Genomic DNA, 12,508 nt, shown 5'->3' on the forward strand with positions numbered 1-12,508 from the left:
CCAGACAAGGTCGTGGGTTCAAAGTCCCACTCCAGAGGTTTGAGCACAAATATCTAGGCTGACACTCCCAGTGCAGTACTGAGGGAGCGCCGCACTGTCGGAGGGGCAGTACTGAGGGAGCGCCGCACTGTCGGAGGGGCAGTACTGAGGGAGCGCCGCACTGTCGGAGGGGCAGTACTGAGGGAGCGCCGCACTGTCGGAGGGGCAGTACTGAGGGAGCGCCGCACTGTCGGAGGGGCAGTACTGAGGGAGCGCCGCACTGTCGGAGGGGCAGTACTGAGGGAGCGCCGCACTGTCGGAGGGGCAGTACTGAGGGAGTTCTGCACTGTCGGAGGGGCAGTACTGAGGGAGCGCCGCACTGTCGGAGGGGCAGTACTGAGGGAGCGCCGCGCTGTCGGAGGGGCAGTACTGAGGGAGCGCCGCGCTGTCGGAGGGGCAGTACTGAGGGAGCGCCGCACTGTCGGAGGGTCAGTACTGAGGGAGCGCCGCACTGTCGGAGGGGCAGTACTGAGGGAGCGCCGCGCTGTCGGAGGGGCAGTACTGAGGGAGCGCCGCGCTGTCGGAGGGGCAGTACTGAGGGAGCGCCGCACTGTCGGAGGGGCAGTACTGAGGGAGCGCCGCGCTGTCGGAGGGGCAGTACTGAGGGAGCGCCGCGCTGTCGGAGGGGCAGTACTGAGGGAGCGCCGCACTGTCGGAGGGTCAGTACTGAGGGAGCGCCGCACTGTCGGAGGGTCAGTACTGAGGGAGCGCCGCACTGTCGGAGGGGCAGTACTGAGGGAGCGCCGCGCTGTCGGAGGGGCAGTACTGAGGGAGCGCCGCACTGTCGGAGGGTCAGTACTGAGGGAGCGCCGCACTGTCGGAGGGTCAGTACTGAGGGAGCGCCGCACTGTCGGAGGGGCAGTACTGAGGGAGCGCCGCGCTGTCGGAGGGGCAGTACTGAGGGAGCACCGCACTGTCGGAGGGTCAGTACTGAGGGAGCGCCGCACTGTCGGAGGGTCAGTACTGAGGGAGCGCCGCACTGTCGGAGGGGCAGTACTGAGGGAGCGCCGCACTGTCGGAGGGGCAGTACTGAGGGAGCGCCGCACTGTCGGAGGGGCAGTACTGAGGGAGCGCCGCACTGTCGGAGGGGCAGTACTGAGGGAGCGCCGCACTGTCGGAGAGGCAGTACTGAGGGAGCGCCGCACTGTCGGAGGGGCAGTACTGAGGGAGCGCCGCACTGTCGGAGGGGCAGTACTGAGGGAGCGCCGCACTGTCGGAGGGGCAGTACTGAGGGAGCGCCGCACTGTTGTCTTTCGGATGAGACGTTAAACCGAGGCCCCGTCTGCTCTCTCAGGTGGATGTAAAAGATCCCATGGCACTATTTCAAAGAAGAGCAGGGGGAGTTCTCCCCGGTGTCCTGGCCAATATTTATCCCTCAACCAACATCCCTTTAAAAAAAAAACAGATTATCTGGCCATCATCACATTGCTGTTTGGTGGGATCTTGCTGTGCACAAATTGGCTGCCGTGTTTCCTACATTACAACAGTGACTACACTTCAAAAAGCACTTCATTGGCTGTAAAGTGTTTTGAGACGTCCGGTGGTCGTGAAAGGCGCTATAGAAATGCAAGTCTTTCTTTTTTTGTTATTTTAACACCCTTATGATTTTTCTCCTGTGTTTAAGAACATAAGATTATAAGAAATAGGAGCAGGAGTCGACCATTCGGCCCCTCGAGCCTGCTCCGCCATTCAATAAGATCATGGCTGATCTTCGACCTCAACTCCAAGTGTTAGCTGCCGGCAGTTTCCTGGAGAATTATCTTTCAGTTCCTGGAGACCCCAGGGCAACCCCAGTAATACCTGACTCCAGATAAGGCACGTATACGATAGCATAGTGGTTATGTTGCTGGACTAGCAATCCACAGGCCCGGACTAATCATGCGGCGAACGCCAGTTCGAATCCCACCACGGCAGCTGGGGAATTTAAATTAAGCTAATTTAATAAATGTGGAATTAAAAAGCTAGTATTGTCGTAAAAACCCATCTGGTTCACTAATGTCCTTTAGGGAAGGAAAGCTGCCGTCCTTACCTATATGTGACTCTGGACCCACAGCAATGTGGTTGATTCTTAACTGTGCGTCTGAGATGGCCTCGCAAGTCACTCAGGTGTGTAAGGCAGTCCGTCACCACATTCTCGAGTGCAATTAGGGATGAGCAATAAATGCCAGCGCGCGAAGGAATGATTGAAACAAAATACTGATACAGTAGAAATTGTTTACCTCCACAAATCTTCCCATCGTAGCTTTCACAGGCCCAGTCCTGGCACTCGCACCGAGAGCCATAGAATTTGCCTGGCTCGCTGTTGAGGCAGGTGCATATTCCACAATCGCACTGTCCTTCACCGCTGCAGATCAAACCATTCGCAGACCGGCACTGCCGCTCCGACGCCTCCAGCGAGAGCTTGCAGGAACCAGAAGTTTGCCTTTAAATCACAACACGGGGGTGGGGGGGGAAAGAGACAGAATTTTAGAACAGATTAAACGCCCGAGAATATTTAATACTTAAATAAAAACAGAAAATGCTGGAAATACTCAGCAGGTCAGGCAGCATCTGTGGAGAGAGAAACAGAGTTAACGTTTCAGGTCGATGACCCTTCGTCAGAACTGGAAAAAGTTGGAGATGGAACAGGTTTTTCAGCAAGTGTAGGAGCAGGGAAAGGGGGGAGGGGAGGAAAGAACAGAAGGGAAGGTTTGTGATAGGGTGGAAGGCAGGAGAGATTAAGAGACATTAAGAGATGGTGCAAGGCAAAAGGAGATGATAATGGGACAAAAGGAAATGGTGATGGGACATGTCCCATTAACATCTCCTTTTGCCTTGCACCATCTCTTAATGTCTCTTAACCTCTCCTGCCTTCCATCCGATCACAAACCTTCCCTTTTGTTCTTTCCTCCCCTCCCCCCTCTCCCACCCCCTACACTTGCTTAAAAACCTGTTCCATCTCCAACTTTTTCCAGTTCTGACGAAGGGTCATCGACCTGAAACGTTAACTCTGTTTCTCGCTCCACGGATGATACCTGACCTGCTGAGTGTTTCCAGCATTTTCTGTTTTTATTTCAGATTTCCAGCATCCGCAGTATTTTGCTTTTGTATTAATATTTAATACTTACTTGGTTTTCTGCATCACAAAAGTTCATATAATCAATATACGAAGCAGAGAACACAATGGGCGGGGATTCCGATCCGCAAATAAAATGCCCGGGCCAACCTGGAGATTCCGGGAGGTACGGAGACTCGCAGCCCTGGGGCTCTCCGGGTACCCGCGGGCAGAGGCCCACGTTTCTCAGGGGGCAGGTGGTTTGCGAGCGCCCCGAGATCACGTGGGCCGGCCCAACAAATGACAGAAGGCGATCCCCATTCATTCTTATGGAGATTCCGCATGTCCAGAAACCCCATAAGCATGAATGGGAATACCCAAAAAATACACCTGGACATCAAATAATTTAAAAATTAAAAAATCACATATTTAAAATGGCATTTAATTAAATATTTAAAACAAAAATTTAATTTTTTGAAAAATAAATTTGCATGTTTTAAGGGGGCTAAAAATAAACTTACTTTATTTCACCGGGTTTTAAATGTATAAATTATTGATAAAACTTTATTTTCCTGTTTTTTTAAAACTCTTACGCTGGTGAAATCAGGCCTTGCTCCTGCTGTTACCAGGCACAAGAATTTCACAGGCATTCGCTGGGCAGAAGCCCAACTCTCCGCCCACGGAGGCCCTTTTCCCGAGGATGTGGATCATCTGTCAAGAACATAAGAACATAAGAATTAGGAGCAGGAGTCGGCCACACGGCCCCTCGCGCCTGCTCCGCCATTCAATAAGATGATGGCTGATCTTCGACCTCAACTCCACTTTCCCACACTATCCCCATATCCCTCGATTCCGTTAATATCCAAAAATCTATCGATCTCTGTCTTGAATATACTCAATGACTGAGCCTCCACAGCCCTCTGGGGTAGAGAATTCCAAAGATTCACCACCCTCTGAGTGAAGAAATTTCTCCTCATCTCAGTCCTAAATGGCCGACCCCTTATTCTGAGACTGTGACCCCTGGTTCTAGACTCCCCAGCCAGGGGAAACATCCTCCCTGCATCTACTCTGTCAAGCCCTGTAAGAATTTTATACGTTTCACCTCTCATTCTTCTAAACTCTAGAGAATATAGGCCCAGTCTACTCAATCTGTCCGCATAGGACAATCCCCCCATCCCAGGAACCAGCCCGGTGAACCTTCGTTGTACTCCCTCTATGGCAAGAAAATTCTTGACAGATCGCAAGTTCCGGGTTTTCGCGCATGCGCAGCGCACGCCTACACCCGGACCTTGCGCGGCTCTCACGGGCGCGGGCGCACCTCATACACACCCGTAGGGGCCGCAAAATACGGCCCATTAGTTTACATATTACATGTAAGATAATCCTATCAATAGAAAGCATTATTACAAAGACATGAAAAATGCATTACTTTTGAAGATGTCATTTTTGAAATAAAGAATTGATTACACTTATGAATCGACTGATTATGACTATATGGTATGGATAAAGGAAGTATACTGAAAGGAAAGAAAGAAAGACTTGCATTTCTATAGCGCCTTTCACGACCACCGGACATCCCAAAGCGCTTTACAGCCAATGAAGTACTTTTGAAGTGGAGTCACTGTTGTAATGTAGGGAAACGCGGCAGCTAATTTGCGCACAGCAAGCTCCCACAAACAGCAATGTGATAATGACCAGATAATCTGTTTTAGTGATGTTGGTTGAGGGATAAATATTGGTTAAATACTGGATATATATTTAAGTCATCAGATGAAGTATAGTAATAACAATTGATTTGTAAACATATAAATATTCCCTCTTTTCACTTTGATCTTATGCACCAATTATGCATTTTGTTGTTTAAAAAAGACAGATTTTTTAAAAGAGCTAATTATTAATTTTACAAAATGATTTTGCCTTATTTTCTTTTTTAAATCTGTTGAGGCTGGGAGTCAATTGAAAATTTCAAAACTGAGATTGATTGATTTTTCTTGGGTAAGGGTATTAAGGGTTACGGAACCAAGGCGGGTCGATGGATTTGAGATACAGATCAGCCATGATCTCATTGAATGGTGGAACAGGCTCGAGGGGCTGAGTGGCCTCCTCCTGTTCTTATGTTCCTCAAACATTACCCTAAGCTATGCGCTATTCCCCAACTGAAAGGTAAGGCAAATGATAACCGCGCACAATATAACTACGTATCTGTAACGGATAGAGAGAGGAGTCTGCAATAGTGTTTCGACATTCTCTCTCTCTCTCTCTCTCTGTGTAGGGAAACAGCTTATCTGTGCTTGGAGCCTCTCTGATGACTGGTTGGCATTACGCACTTGTCAAAATGCAAAAACAATGTTGCTCTAATGTTTTTTGTGCTGCATTTCATTATTCAAGAAGGGTAGCAGGGATAAACCAGGGAATTACAGGCCAGTGAGCCTAACATCTGTGGTAGGGAAATTATTGGAAAAAATTCTGAGGGACAAAATTAGTCTCCACTTGGAGAGGCAAGGATTAATCGGGGATAGTCAGCATGGCTTTGTCAAGGGTAAATCATGTCTGACAAATCTGATTGAATTTTTCGAGGGGGTGACTAGGGGGGTGGATCAGGGAAATGCTGTGGATGTGGTTTACATGGACTTCAGTAAAGCTTTTGACAAAGTCCCGCATAGGAGACTGGTCAAGAAGGTAAGAGCCCATGGGATCCAGGGTGCCTTGGCGCGTTGGATCCTAAACTGGCTGAGTGGCAGGAGGCAGAGGGTGATGGTCGAAGGTTGCTTTTGTGACTGGAAGCCTGTGTCCAGTGGGGTACCTCAGGGATCGGTGCTGGGTCCCTTGTTGTTTGTGATCTACATAAATGACTTGGATGAGAATGTAAAAGGTATGATCAGTAAGTTCGCAGACGACACGAAAATTGGTGGGGTGGTAAATTGCGAGGAGGAAAGCCTCAGGCTACAGGACGATATAAACGGGTTGGTCAGATGGGCGGAAAAGTGGCAAATGGAATTTAACCCTGAAAAGTGCGAGGTGATGCATTTTGGACGGACAAATAAGGTAAGGGAATACACAATGAGTGGTAGGACCCTAGGAAGTACAAAGGGTCAGAGGGACCTTGGTGTACATGTACATAGATCCCTGAAGGCAGCGGAACAGGTAGATAAGGTGGTTAAAAAGGCATATGGGATACTTGCCTTCATTAGCCGAGGCATGGAATATAAGAGCAGGGAGGTTATGATGGAGCTGTACAAAGCGCTGGTGAGGCCACAGCTGGAGTACTGTGTGCAGTTCTGGTCGCCTCACTATAGGAAGGATGTGATTGCTTTGGAGAGGGTGCAGAGAAGATTCACCAGGATGTTACCTGGGATGGAGCGCCTCAGCTATGAAGAGAGGCTGGACAGGCTGGGGTTGTTTTCCTTGGAGCAAAGAAGGCTGAGGGGGGACCTGATTGAGGTATACAAAATAATGAGGGGCATAGATAGGGTAGATAAAGAGGAACTTTTCCCCTTAGTAGGGGGGTCAATAACAAGGGGCAGGAGATTTAGAGGGGATTTGAGGAGGAACTTTTTCACCCAGAGGGTGGTTGGAATGTGGAACTCACTGCCTGAAAGGGTGGTAGAGGCAGGAACCCTCACAACATTCAAGAAGCATTTGGATGAGCACTTGAAATGCCATTGCATACAAGGCTATGGACCAAATGCTGGAAAATGGGATTAGACTGGACAGGGATGGATGGGCGGCGCGGACACGATGGGCCGAAGGGCCTCTTTCTGTGCTGTAAAACTCTATGACTCTATGACTTCTGCATCCAATAAAAAAGTGGAAAACTGAAGCCAGCGAAGTGGTTTCATGGCAGAGGGCAGTGCTTCCCACATTACAACAGTGACTACACTTCACAAAGTGCTTGATTGGCTTTAAAGCGCTTTGGGACATCCCGCGGTGCTGTATAAAGGCAGGTCTTTCCTTCCGTTTTTCTTGAGTTCTCCTTGCTGAGCCAGTGTTCTGTGGGATGGTTTATCGCAACAGCTGAAAACTTGTGATTTGTTGCTTTACCGTCTGATTCTGCATCGGAGTGGCGACGTGTGGCACTTTTTGCTGGCCTCCTTCCCCCTTTCAACAAGCAGATTATGATTCAACAAACGTTAGCGAGAATGTCACTGATCACTGCCAGCTAGGCACATCAGTCGGGACAATCATTATGCAGCACGCTTCGAGTTATTTCACACTTGAGGGTTGTTACGATCTGGAACGCACTACCTGAAAGGGTGGTGGAATCAGATTCCATAGCAACTTTCAAAAGGACAATTTGACCTGTAATGGAAGAGGACTAATTTGCGGGGCTCTGGGGAAAGAGCAGGGGGAGTGAGACTAATTGGAGAGCTCTTTCAAAGAGCCGGCACAGGCACAATGGGCCGAAAGGCCTCCTTCTGTGCTGTATCATTCTATTCTATGATTTAACATAATAGCCATACTTTCCATTATGCATAGGCCCTACAACAACAACTTGCATTTATATAGCACCTTTAACATAGTAAAGCGTCCCAAGGCGCTTCACGGGACCGTTACCAGACAAAATTTGACACCGAGCCACAGAGAGAGAGATTAGGACAGGTGACCAAAAGCTTGGACAAAGAGGTCTGTTTTAAGGAGCATCTTAAAGGCGGAGAGGTTTAGGGAGGGAGTTCCAGAGCTTGCGGCCCAGGCAGCTGAAGGCACAGCCACCAATGGAGGGGCAGAGGAAGTAAGGGATGCTCAAGGGACCAGAATTGGAGGAGCGCAGAGATCTCGGGGGGTTGTAGGGCTGGAGGAGGTTACAGAGATAGGGAGGGGGCGAGGCCATGGAGGGATTTGAAAACAAGGATGTGAGTTTTATAATCGAGGCGCTGCTTAACCGGGAGCCAGTGTAGGTCAACAAGCACAGGAGAGATGGGCGAACGGGACTTGGTGCGGGCAGTAGAGTTTTGGATGCGCTCAAGTTGATGGATGGTGCAAGGCGGGCGGCGATGGGCTATATTACCAAGTTGGAAGTAGGCAGTCTGGGTGATGGAGAGGATATGGGCTTGAAAGCCCAGCTCAATACCAGAGTGGACGCTGAGGATGCGAACAGTCTGGTTCAGCCTCGGACAGTAACTAGGGAGAAGGGTGGAGTCGGTGGCGGGGACCGAAGACAATGGCTTTGGTTTTCCCAATATTTAATTGTAGGAAATTTCTGCTCATCCAGAACTGGATGTCATGAATTGTTTCTACTGAACCAAGAGTCAGGTCAGTCAACAAATTGGCCAATTGTGATTTTTTTTTAGCAGTTCTTTCCACGAATAATAATTTCATCCATCAAATAAAAGTTTAAAAAATTCTGATTTTTGTTTACAATTGACCCTTAAGTTCATAAGAATTAGGAGCAGGAGTCGGCCATTCGGCCCCTCGAGCCTGCTCCGCCACATGGCCCCTCGAGTCTTCTCCGCCATTCGGCCCCTCGAGCCAGCTCCGCCACGCAGCCCCTCGAGCCAGCTCCGCCACATGGCCCCTCAAGCCAGCTCCGCCACATGGCCCCTTGAGCCTGCTCCGCCACATGGCCCCTCGAGCCAGCTCCGTCACATGGCCCCTCGAGCCTGCTCCGCCATTCAATAAGATCATGGCTGATCTTCGACCTCAACTCCACTTTCCCGCCCGATCCCCATATCCCTCGATTCCCCAAGAGTCCAGAAATCTATCGATCTCAGTCTTAAATATACTCAATGACTGAACATCCAAAGATTCACCAGCCTCCGAGTGGAGAAATTCCTCCTCATCTCAGTCCTAAATGGCCGACCCCTTATCCTGAGACTGTGACCCCCCCTAGTTCTAGAAACATAGGGAGGGAGGGAGGGAGGGAAAGTAGTGAGTGAGGAGGACATAAAAAACCTGCAAAGGGACATAGACAGGCTAAGTAAGTGGGCAGAGATTTGGCAGATGGAATACAATACTGGAAAGTGTGAGGTTATGCACTTTGGCAGGAAAAATCATAGAGCAAGTTATTATCTTAATGGCAAGAAACTGGAAAGTACTGTAGTACAAAGGGATCTGGGGGTCCTGGTGCACGAAACTCAAAAAGTTAGTATGCAGGTGCAGCAAGTGATTAAGAAGGCCAATGGAATGTTGGCTTTTATTGCTAGGGGGTTGGAATATAAAAACAGGGAGGTATTGCTGCAGTTGTACAAGGTATTGGTGAGGCCGCACCTGGAATACTGCATACAGTTTTGGTGTCCATACTTAAGAAAAGACATACTTGCTCTCGAGTCAGTACAAAGAAGGTTCACTCGGTTAATCCCGGGGATGAGGGGGTGGTCATATGAGGAGAGGTTGAGTAGATTGGGACTCTACTCATTGGAGTTCAGAAGAATGAGAGGCGATCTTATTGAAACATATAAGATTGTGAAGGGGCTTGATCGGGTGGATGCGGTGAGGATGTTCCCAATGATGGGTGAAACTAGAACTAGGGGGCATAATCTTAAAATAAGGGGCTGCTCATTCAAAACTGAGATGAGGAGAAACTTCTTCACTCAGAGGGTGGTAGGTTTGTGGAATTTGCTGCCCCAGAAAGCTGTGGAAGCTACATCATTAAATAAATTTAAAACAGAAATAGATAGTTTCCTAGAAGTAAAGGGAATAAAGGGTTACGGGGAGCGGGCAGGAAATTGGACATGAGTCTGGGTTCGGAATGGTCATGGCCCTGTGGGTAGTGGAGCGGGCCCAGGGGCCGTGTAGCCTTGTTCTGCTCCTACTGTGTTCTAATTCTGTTAGATTTCAGGAGATGGTTTTATTCCTGTTCCTGGCTGGGGTGGAGATCGCCTTTACAGAAGGTAAGTACTGTAGAAAATACAGGGACAGAGTGATCTCCTGGAAGAATTTCGATCGCCTAGATGGGTCGGAGAGGAATTTCCCAGATTTTTTTCTCCCAAATTGGCCATTGGGTCTTTATCTGGTTTTTCGCCTCTCCTGGGAGATCACATGGGTTCGGGTGGATGCAGAGTGATAGAAGATTTGAGGTTAGGATCAGATCAGCCATGATCTTATTGAATGGTGGAGCAGGCTCGAGGGGCCGATTGGCCTACTCCTGCTCCTATTTCTTATGTTCTTATGTTCTTATGTAAGATAGGAGCAGGAGTAGGCCATTCGGCCCCTCAAGCCTGCTCCGCCATTCAATGAGATCATGGCTGATCATCCAAATTCAGTACCCTGTCCCTGCCTTCTCCCCATATCCCTTGATCCCTTTAGCCTTAAGAAATTTATCTAACTCCTTCTTGAATATATTTAATGAATTCTAGCCTCTCCAGCCAGGGGACCCTTAATTTCCTTAGACTAATTTCCTTTCACTAATTTTGTTTTTGGAGGTTCTACTGCAGCGGTTCAAGGCGGCGGCCCACCACCACCTTCTCAGGGGCAACTAGGGATGGGCAATAAATGCTGGCCTTGCCAGCGACGCCCACATCCCAAGAACGAATAAAAGGAAAACATTGGACCAGACTCATTAGCAAAGGTCAATTGGTTGATTTTCCGTTACTGAGGTGTAATGAATTCACTTAATTTGCCTCTAGCTGGCTTCTTTTACCACCAGCAATAAATTACCAGGCAGTAATTTACCATGCCATTGCATTTTAGTGCCAGAAACATTTTGTTGTCTCCGCGCGGTCTGCTTTCCCCCGCTTTGATTTGTGACATTGTTGTTAGTGCATCAGGAATCACATTAAGGACTCATCCGCCCTAAACCTCACCCCTTTGAATAAGCAGGGAAGTCCCTATGCTTCGAACACTAATAACAGCACGCAGCCTTAACTATTAATAAATCCTGCATCGCAAAAGTATTTTCATAATATTTTAAAAATCAATTGCTTCAGTACTTAACTCCAAATGGTATTCAAAATCTCACGTAACTTTTAACAAGCTGAATGGGAATACTAACCACTTATTTTAAATACCTGTTAAAAAGACTATTCAAATGTTGAAGATAATGGGACAATCCTAACCATCGATTGGCTGAATACTGTAGCAATAAGATCCCCTTGATCATGTAACAAATCTTGTCTCTATCAATTATCTGTATCAATGGGTAACTAATTAAGAAGACAGATTCACGACATTGACTTGTTTAAGATAGTTTCACCTTCGCCCCGCTGAAGCACAATCAATAGTCAAACATCCAAAGTCATCCTGGCTCATGTCAGCTTTAAATTAGAACATTGCCAATCTAGCTAGCACTCAAACAAGTGATGTAAAGAGACATAGGTTCATTTTTAATCGTGATTTCTAGTACAAATTCACAATGGGCATAACCCTTTCTTTTAAAGCAAGCGATACGTGAATTTCTGTTATTTTTGGCCTGGTTCACTTTTATCATTCTCTGACCTGTAGCGTGGTCACTATACGGCAATTGAAATTATTTCCTGGGACTTGCAATCCTATTAAACAAGAGTCCAACAGATGCCGACAATAACAGATAATAAAACACGGCAGGAGTGCTGTACTCACCTTGTGGACTGCAGCAAGCTTTGAGAAACAAACACGACAATTAGCAAAACTATGGAATTTACCAGGACGTCTGCGTGCATGTTTAAGCTGAAGGTGACAAAATGAAGCTTTGAACGCCCGCAGGCTTCTCGGACATTCTGCAACGGCAGGCGGCAAAACTGAAGCTGATTCCAGACTAGCCAAGACCGCCTTAAATCTTTATTGGCCTACTGCACTACTCCTACAAGTGTGTGTGATTAGCTTTGGCCGTGTGGAAGCTAGCTAGGCGGGATGCTAGTGCCAAAAGAACCAAATTCCAGAGACGTAGGGAAGTTAATTAGAAACACTTGTCGAGCCAGATGGTTCATTGCTTGCAGTCAGCGAGTACAGGATTCATCAGAACTGTGGAAAAAAATCGACTTTCCATTTTGTATACAACTTGTCTACGGAAAATGTACGTTGCTGCTAACTTCTGTATTAATCATTGAAAACGTAACTGATTGCTGTTACATTGCAACCGGTGCCTCGTACCCGCGCCCTACAAGATCGGCTCAGAATCCCCGCTCCCCCCACCTCCCCCCCGACCCATGTGGCAAAATGGCTGCCTGCAAAAATGGGATGGAACTCTCGCGGAACTGAGATGGGCTGATTCGTGACAAGTAACATTCGCGCCACACAATTGCCAGGCAATGACCACCTCCAACAAGCGAGAGTCTAACCACCGCTGCTCGACATTCAACGGCATTACCATCGCCGAATCCCCCACCATCAACATCCTGGGGGTCACCATTGACCAGAAACTTAACTGGATCAGCCACATAAATACTGTGGCTACAAGAGCGGGTCAGAGGCTGGGTATTCTGCGGCGAGTGTCTCACCTCCTGACTCCCCAAAGCCTTTCCACCATCGACAAGGCACAAGTCAGGAGTGTGATGGAATATTCTCCACATGCCTGGATGAGTG

The 12,508-nt window shown here is 48.2% G+C and overlaps 1 protein-coding gene across 2 annotated transcripts in view; it reads right to left on the reverse strand.

Moving 5' to 3' along the window:
* itgbl1 (integrin, beta-like 1) overlaps positions 1-11,812 on the reverse strand; it is a 273,038-nt gene extending 261,226 nt beyond the window's left edge. Inside the window, exons 1-2 of one of the 2 annotated variants that reach the window (XM_085998387.1) lie at positions 11,567-11,812; positions 2,259-2,461 (exon numbers count right to left, since the gene is read on the reverse strand). In XM_085998387.1, the coding sequence (XP_085854513.1) occupies positions 2,259-2,461; positions 11,567-11,646 (283 nt within the window). In that variant the 5' untranslated portion in view covers positions 11,647-11,812. The remainder of the gene's footprint in view (positions 1-2,258; positions 2,462-11,566) is intronic. The other variant, XM_085998386.1, reaches the window with a different exon arrangement.
* Between the last annotated feature and the right edge of the window lie 696 nt (positions 11,813-12,508).

The sequence above is a fragment of the Somniosus microcephalus genome, chromosome 10 (genome assembly GCF_052327205.1).
Source record: "Somniosus microcephalus isolate GS21.2 chromosome 10, FLI_Smic_1.0, whole genome shotgun sequence".
NCBI classification, from domain to species: Eukaryota; Metazoa; Chordata; class Chondrichthyes; order Squaliformes; family Somniosidae; genus Somniosus; species Somniosus microcephalus.